The 8826-nt window shown below is 39.1% G+C and overlaps 1 protein-coding gene across 1 annotated transcript; it reads right to left on the bottom strand.

Moving 5' to 3' along the window:
• Window positions 1-676: 676 nt before the first annotated feature.
• Window positions 677-8529, bottom strand: SELENOH (selenoprotein H). Its single transcript, XM_063434182.1, has 4 exons — window positions 8280-8529; window positions 3548-3693; window positions 3348-3458; window positions 677-843 (listed from the first exon to the last, which is right to left on the bottom strand). The coding sequence occupies exons 1-3, from the start codon at window positions 8414-8416 to the stop codon at window positions 3355-3357; spliced, it is 387 nt and encodes a 128-aa protein (XP_063290252.1). The 5' UTR covers window positions 8417-8529; the 3' UTR covers window positions 677-843; window positions 3348-3354.
• Window positions 8530-8826: the final 297 nt, after the last annotated feature.

An 8826-nucleotide genomic window follows, 5' to 3' on the forward strand; every position in this document is an offset into this window, starting at 1 on the left:
AATTCAGGATAACCCTCTTATTCTCTGGCCTGGGCCTGGTCAACACCACCAAGGAGAGACAGGCAACACCTGATGTTCCGTATTTTTTTTTTTTTTTAATTTACATTATCCCATCCTCATTTCACTACCAGCTTAGATAGCGCGCATGTACTCTGAGCTAAACTCTGACTCCCCTGTGACATCAGTTGGAGAAGGGATATCAGCACTTAGAGCCTGAGGAAGCACCTCTAGTAGCCACATGAGGAGTGGCCAGTGGAGTCATTTTTTTTTTCTCTGAAAAGGCAGTGTTTACTGCAAAAAGCCTGAAGAGAATGATTCTACTCACCAGAACAAGCACAATAAGCTATAGTTGTTCTGGTGATAATAGTGTCCCTTTAAAATATTCTGAAAATATAGATCTGTATAGTGATATAGCGCATTATAAGGTCTTCTTCCTTCTTAATGATTTTAAAGTCATATGATGAGATTTATAAAATCTATGTGGCAGTTTACCCGTCTTAGTTTTGAAGGCCATTTATACAGTTAGGTGAACAGTGTTTTGGGAATGGCTGTAGTCTCAAATATCAAAAGCGGACAAATCATTAGCTTCCTTGAAGTTAACATATGATGTATTTGGTCTATTTAAAAATATTTGCCTGACCAACAAATAGCAACTCTTAGAAAGTGAATGCAGAGATTATCCTTAACAAGCATAAATTTTATTAATAAAAACAAAAAACAACCACTGTCCATTTATCAGCTGTTTGCACCATGAATGCCCCATTTCCCGGCTGTGTATCAGAGAGGTAACTGGCAGTCAACCCATTCATTACGTCTCTTCATTAGCGCCAGCAACTGGAGAAACTGTCGGATAAAGATGTGTACAGTTAAAACCTCATGTTAGAAGTCACCTACATAGCTTTCAAACTTTATAGATCTACACAAAGTACATATAGTTGATGCATTGTTCCCATACCCTGTTTCAAAAGGAAAACTAATGATTTAATTTGGATGTAAAAAACAGTTGATGGATAGAGAGAAACTCAAAAAACTCCATGTTTAAAATGAAATGAGGCAAAAATGTTATTATTTGTTGAGCTAATTTGCATATGCCCATCCAGAATCCCTTGCAGCAGTAACATCACTGCAAATTTGTGATTTCTGTGGGAAAAGCAAGTTTTATGGCTTGACCGGTGTGCAGATTTTTGTTTAACATTGTATTGACTATCCACTATGTACATACATACACACACACTGGATTGTATATTTTGTATGTTATATATATTGGCCCCAGCAAAAAAACAAAAAAAAACAACACTGGGGAAACTCTGTTGTTGATAAACATCAGACATCAAACATAACTTTAAAAAGCCAAATGCACAGTAAATACAAATACAATTTGCACCCCTGGCCAGCCCATCATGATATAGCACCAGGGCTGTGGAGTCGGAGGAAATTTTGGGTACCTGGAGTCGGAGTCAGTGCATTGTTTGCCGACTCCGACTCATACTAAATTTAGATTGGAATTAAAAGAACCAAGTTTAAATGTCCCAATTCAGAAAAAGTTATGATTAATGACTTCTCTACTGTAAGAATAAAGACCAATGCATGCAGTGCCTCACGTAACCGCAAAACACGTTAAGTGACCCTGAAGAAGCATGCTTTTCATGTGCTTCACTATATGGCATGCAACGTACAATTAGGAGCGGCAATACTTATACTTTCCATAGTGTTGTGTTCTGCTGTTACAGGGAACGCAGCGCCCATGGGTAACCTAGCCTCTCACTGATAAGGGATTAAGTAAATATGTTTTTTACAGGACAACTCGCTGGGGAAGCACTTATTTAATGGTGAAGCGTTTGCTTGAACTTAAAGACTTCATAGAAGAAATGGACAATGAAAATCTTGCATTAACTGAAAATCAGTGGACACAAACAAAAGAGCTGGAGACCCTTCTTTCTCACCCCTTCACTGTCACCAAGAGTTTGCAATGTGACAATCTAACCCCGGGTAAATTTCTCTTGGAATGGAAGAGCCTGTTATATCGCCTGAACAAAAATGGGGGGTTATTAGCTTAGGGCATTGCATCTTCAATGATGAAAAGAAAGTCTTTTGCTGGAAAATTAAATCTTGTTAGCGGCTATTTATGTCGACCCAATGAGTCGACTTTTGTTGAACAGTGAACAGACTGCTACTGGGAAAAAGGCCCTCTATGATGTAGCAGTTCGCATGAAGGGATTACGACCTGAAATACCTCCACTGGATGTTCTTTTAAGCAATAGTGGTAAATCAGGATCATCTTCTTCAAACGAAGAATTAGATTTTGATTCCTTCTTAGACAAAATGGAAGGTTCTAAAAGAAAGCGAAGTCGCATAAGCGTTACAGAACCAGTAAATGTCCAAATAAAAAAAAATTCCAACAGGAGTTTTATGAAGCACTAAAAGAAGTTGAAAAGTATGATCGCTCATCAAAACTTACTGTTGAAGAAGCCATCCTTGTTTATCCAGAGATCGTTAGTGATGTAGCCAGAATAGTTACTGCAATGCCACCCACCCAAGTCAGTGTCGAAAGATTATTTTCAGCCCTAAAAATAATAAAGTCTGACTTAAAGGACCATTCTAGGCACCCAGACCACTTCAGCTTAATGAAGTGGTCTGGGTGCCAGGTCCCTCTAGGATTAACCCTTTTTTTTTTTTATAAACATAGCAGTTTCAGAGAAACTGCTATGTTTATACTGAGGGTTAATCCAGCCTCCAAAACCTCTAGTGGCTGTCTCAGTGTCTCACACTGCATCTTAGGAATCTAAGTGTAGGATGCTGCCTTATGTGTTTCGTGATCATAGGATCACTTCCTCAGAGGAAGTGATCCTATGATCACAAAACGCGTAAGGCGGCATCCACTTCCACTGAGTCCTGTAATTACTATTGATTTACTCAAAAGGCACCTAGTACTTGTAAATTTTTGAACCGTGGGTGGCGGTTATTCCTACAGTGACATAGTGGTTATGGTAGTTATATTGGTCTCATTATCCAAATTTAGAGGTTATTCACCATTGTTTCTGGAGTTCACTTATTTAGTTGTTTTGTATTTATAGAATTTAAACTGTTAGCAGGTTTTCATTCCAGTGGGAAAGGGAGGGCTTATGGCAAAATAAAAAAATATATAGCAAAATAAAACTAAATAAGTGCTGTTTTTTTCTGAACCATTACAATGAGAATAATAGGCTCTAGAGTTTGATAATGCAAAGTGTTTATTTCATTCAAATGGTGTAATTGCCAGAAATCCTGCCTTTTTGTGGTATGGAGTATGCATTTAAAGATTTAGAGTTATCTGTTCTTGAGGTCCTTTTAAAAGCTAGCTTACATACCTTGTACTTATTGCTGAAGAATGTCTCTCAGATTAGACAAAATAACATCTGGTTCAGGAAACTTGAGTTTTCGTGGGGGACCTTTCTTAAGTCCTGTCCATATCTCCAATCCTATCCCATGGAATGGCAAAGAACATATTGTAAAAAAAGGCAGTAATGAAAAACACACAAATCATAACATTTGCCACTAGAGGTCTTACGTTTTCCATCTTCACGCTCCAATGTCACTTCAAAACTTCCCCTTCTAGGTTTTACAATATTTGACTCCATTCGCAGCTCTGGAAAATGAACATGCAAGGCTTCCTGCAGTGCAATTGCCGAGCGGCCATACACACGTCAGCTGGTACTAGAAAAGAAGAAAAGGTAAACAAGGTCAACAGATTACAGCTTCTGCAGACATATATGGGTGACAGAGACTGTCCCATCGTGTCTGCTCAGAGACAGCAGAAGTTGTGGTTAGTAAGAGCTTCAAGCAGAGTGAAGCTCTCAATAGTTGTGAAATGCCTTTGGAATGTAGTAGTCACAGAACCAAATGCTATGCAAGCATTTAGGCTTGAACAATCTTAAAATTAACAAATCATACCCAGGTTGGTCTATATGACATCTGCAAAAAAAAATATGGAAGTCATGAGTGAATCACAAACCACTCCAAAAGTCACTTACAGAGTCGAGGGACAATAATGCTACTGAACATGGGAATATAAAATAGTTTTTGAATATGTCAGGATAGTTGTACTTTCTGACAAATACTTTAGTTCTCTAGGCCAGGGATAGGCAACCTCTGGCACTCCAGATGTTGTGGACTAAACCCCCCATAATGCTCTTACACCCTTAACACCCTTAATGCAAAGCATCATTGAAGGCATGGTACAAAATATCTGGAATGCAGACGGTTGCCAATGCCTGCTCTAGGCTATACATACGCAAGTGCAATTCCAAAGATGCAACAACACAACTAAAGCAGTCTAATGGTACCCATAAATGCTGAAAAATACAATTTGGCACGATGCTAGGAAGCAGAATGGCAACATGTATTTGCCAGCATCTGATTGTGATGGTGACACACCAACATCATCCCACATAACTGGTTATTCTAACTATTCTAGCCATCTTGAGTTTTAGTAAAGGAGTTGCTCAAAGCATAACAACCACTACAGCCTGCTGTAATGGTTATTTTCCCAGGAGCACTTTTCTGCAATTACTCATTGCGGGCAAACTATTTTACTACGGTTTGCCAATCCCTGGATCCATCCAGGTGCAAACAGCTGAGCCACATCTGGGTTCTTCAGATGTCGATCCTGCCCTCGTTCATTCGCTGCGAGCTCATAGTGCAAGTTTCATAAACAGAAGGGGGAAAAAAACAGACACATATTACCAAGCACAAAAGTCTTGTTGTGGCTAATGAAAGGAGTCAGAGGTGGTTACACCTTTGTTTCCTGGCTGCTATATCAGAGTATGTGCGGAATTCACACAGCATGCCCACATCAACACACTGACGTAGTCATGGTGTGTGTAGTGATCCTTTAACCCCTTAACGCCGTTACGGCGTGCTATGCCGTCACGGGTTAAGTGGGCTTTAAAGCCGTTATGACGGCATAGCACGCCGTAACGGCTTGCAGCCCCAGGAGGTAAGATGTACTTACCTCCGCCGCGATCCGCTTCGGGAGGACTGCCTCACAGCCCAGGCAGCCCTCCCACGGCAAATCAGGCCCCCGGGGGCCATGTGATCGCTCTCAAAGAGCGATCACATGGCCCTCTATAGCTGGCTGTGGATCTGCCAGCAGGGGGACTGTTTGAAATATCAGACAGTCCCCCTGCTGGTGGGAAGTATAAAAAATAAATAAAACACAAGTGTAAAAATAAATTAAAAATATATACCGTATTTTTCGCTCCATAAGACGCACTTTTTTCCCCCTCAAAAGTGAGGGGAAATGTCTGTGCGTCTTATGGAGCGAATATGAAGTTTTACTTACCTGTCTTGTAGCGTTTCTCGGCAGCACAGGGCGCACCGCGGTACTGGAACTTGAATTTCATGTTCCGGTTTCCGGCGGGACTGAAAGGAAGTGCGCACTCAGCTCAGTGTGCGCACTTCCTTTCAGTCCCGCCGGAAACCGGAACATGAAATTCAAGTTCCAGTACCGCGGTGCGCCCTGTGCTGCCGAGAAACGCTACAAGACAGGTAAGTAATTATGGGACAAGGGGAGGGGGACAGTATTGGAGAGAAGAGAAGACTATGGGGAGGGGAGGGGGGATGAAGACTATGGGGAGGGGAGGGGGGATGAAGACTATGGGGAGGGGAGGGGGGATGAAGACTATGGGGAGGGGAGGGGGGATGAAGACTATGGGGAGGGGAGGGGGGATGAAGACTATGGGGAGGGGAGGGGGGATGAAGACTATGGGGAGGGGAGGGGAGGGGGGATGAAGACTATGGGGAGGGGAGGGGAGGGGGGATGAAGACTATGGGGAGGGGAGGGGAGGGGGGATGAAGACTATGGGGAGGGGAGGGGGGATGAAGACTATGGGGAGGGGAGGGGGGATGAAGACTATGGGGAGGGGAGGGGAGGGGGGATGAAGACTATGGGGAGGGGAGGAGAGGGGGGATGAAGACTATGGGGAGGGGAGGGGAGGGGGATGAAGACTATGGGGAGGGGAGGGGGACACTATGGGACAGGGGAGAAAAAAAATATTCTGAACAAACTGTCCCATAGTAAGAAACACTATGGGACAGTTTGTTCAGAATATATTGTTTTCTGGGTTTCTTCCTCTAAAAACTAGGTGCGTCTTATGGAGCGAAAAATACGGTATATATATATATATATATATATATATATATATATATATATATATATATATATATATATATATATATATACACACACACACATACACACACACACACACACACACATATATATACATATTATATATGCAACGTCATACTAAGTGTATTTTAATATTAATATAAGTATATATATATATTAATATTAAAATACACTTAGAATGACATTGCATATATAATATGTATATATTATATATAAATACGTATAATTAAAATAAATAAATAAAATAATAAAATAAATAAATAAAATATTGAAACAAAATTTAATATAAATTATATATGCATATGTAATTTCATTCTAACTGTATTTTGTTATTAATATATCGGTAACAAAATACACTTAGAATGACATTCTATATATATATATAAAATACAAATAACCGCAAATATATATATATATATATATATATATATATATATAGATAAATACATATAATTACATAAAAGATTACATTAGTATACACGTAGAATTTAAATACCTATAAAAGCATATATATTAAAATTCTACATGTATATTTAAATAATCTTTTAACGTAATTATGTGATTTGATTACTTAAAATTTGATTGACTTGCCTGACAACACAGGGAGAAAGTGCAGAGAATTTAATTCGCAAGCACTATATTTGACCCTGTAACTCTCCAAGACACCATAAAACCTGTACATAGGGGGTACTGTTTTACTCGGGAGACTTCGCTGAACTCAAATATTCGTGTTTCAAACTGGTAAATTGTATTACAACGATGATATTTTAAGTAAAAGTGACATTTTTTGCATTTTTTACAAGCGAACTGCACTTTTATGGTCTATATTATTGTTGTAATATGTTTTACTGTTTTAAAACACTAATATTTGTGTTTAGTGAAGTCTCCTGAGAATAACAGTACCCCCCCATGTACAGGTTTTATGGTGTTTTGGAAAGTTAGAGAGTCACATATAAGGCTTGCATTTCATTTTTTTCACATTGAAATTTGCCAGATTGGTTATGTTGCCTTTGAGAGCGTATGGTAGCCCAGGAATGAGAATTACCCCCATGATGGCATACCATTTGCAAAAGTAGACAACCAGAGGTATTGCAAGTGGGGTATGTCCAGTCTTTCTTAGTAGCCACTTAGTCACAAACACTGGCCAAATATTCGTTTTTTGCTTTTTTCACACAAAAACAAATATGAACGCTAACTTTGGCCAGTGTTTGTGACTAAGTGGCTACTAAAAAAGACTAAACATACCCCACTTTCAATACCTTGGCTTGTCTACTTTTTCAAATGGTATGCCATTATGGGGGTAATTCTCATTCCTGGGCTACCACACCGTCTCAAAGGTAACATTACCAATCTGGCAAATTTCAATTTGAAAATGTAATGTTCTATATTTGACCCTGTAACTTTCCAAAACAACATAAAACCTGTTAATGGGGGGGTACTGTTGTACTCGTGAGACATCGCTGATTACAAATATGTGCATTTTTTTTGCAGTGAAACCTAACAGTATTATGACATTCACAGTTAAAATGTCAGACGGAAATGCAAATTTAAAAAAAAATATCTTATTTTCTCACATTTTTTTTGTACTTTTATTCATAATAAATGATGTTCTATATATGAATAGTTAATGATAGATTAAAGCCCTGTTTCTCCTGAACAAAATTATATATAATAAGTGTGGGTGCATATAATTTGAAAGAGGGGAACTACGGGTGAACAGACATATAGCGCAAATTCCAGTTTTTGTTTAGATCAGAACGTGCACTATTGACTCCGTCCTGAAGGGGTTAAATCGGTACGGTCAAACTAAGGCTTCAGCAGCTAATTTGTAAATATTTTCCTTATCAACTGTAGTCCTGTTTGGGTACTTTAGCTTTATAATTGCTATTTACATTTAATTCACTGCAAGTCTTTGATTAATAAATAATCCTACAAGTGTTGTGATGCATGAGGACTCTATGTACAACGCAAACAAGGCTGTGCAGATCATCTGTGGTTTTTAATTAAACAGACCTCACTGTGCTGTTAAGTAAATAAGAACTGTACGTCGCGTCGATTTCTCGGAAAAGACCCATGCGTTCCAATTAGAATTCCCTGATAGAATTCTTACCAATGTTCTATCACCAGTCGGTCTCCTGTTTCAGCCACGCTACCATTCTCAGTCTGTGTTTTCTTTGCCGCCCCTTTCTCCTCTTCTCTCTCGTTCTGGGCTTTCTCTAGCTTCCTCTTCCTTGTCCGAGGAGCCATTGCTAACACACTGACCGGGTCAGAAATAAGGCAGCAAATATGGGTAAAAAGAACACGCGGGGCACAATCAAAGAACGGAATCCCTCACTTCCGGTTCATGCAATTCTTCCCACTTCCGGGGGACTGTTACATTTAATTGTAGGCGGTGACTGTGAACCAAGTTAAACTGGGGCTCGTATGTTAAACAATATTTGAAAAAAGGTGGCGCGTTTATATTTCACTATTCTTGTGATTTTAAGAATAGTTTTATAGTGACTGTACTGTATATGAATATATCCTAAATCCATATTTTATTACAAAGTGCATATAACCACAAACAAATATTACGAGTGCATTCTCATAAATTACACAAACATTAAAATGCTTATAATATTTAAAGTGCAAAAACACAGTGTAAAGTCAAAATATAT

This window comes from Pelobates fuscus, chromosome 10, assembly GCF_036172605.1.
Source record: "Pelobates fuscus isolate aPelFus1 chromosome 10, aPelFus1.pri, whole genome shotgun sequence".
Lineage (NCBI taxonomy): Eukaryota > Metazoa > Chordata > Amphibia > Anura > Pelobatidae > Pelobates > Pelobates fuscus.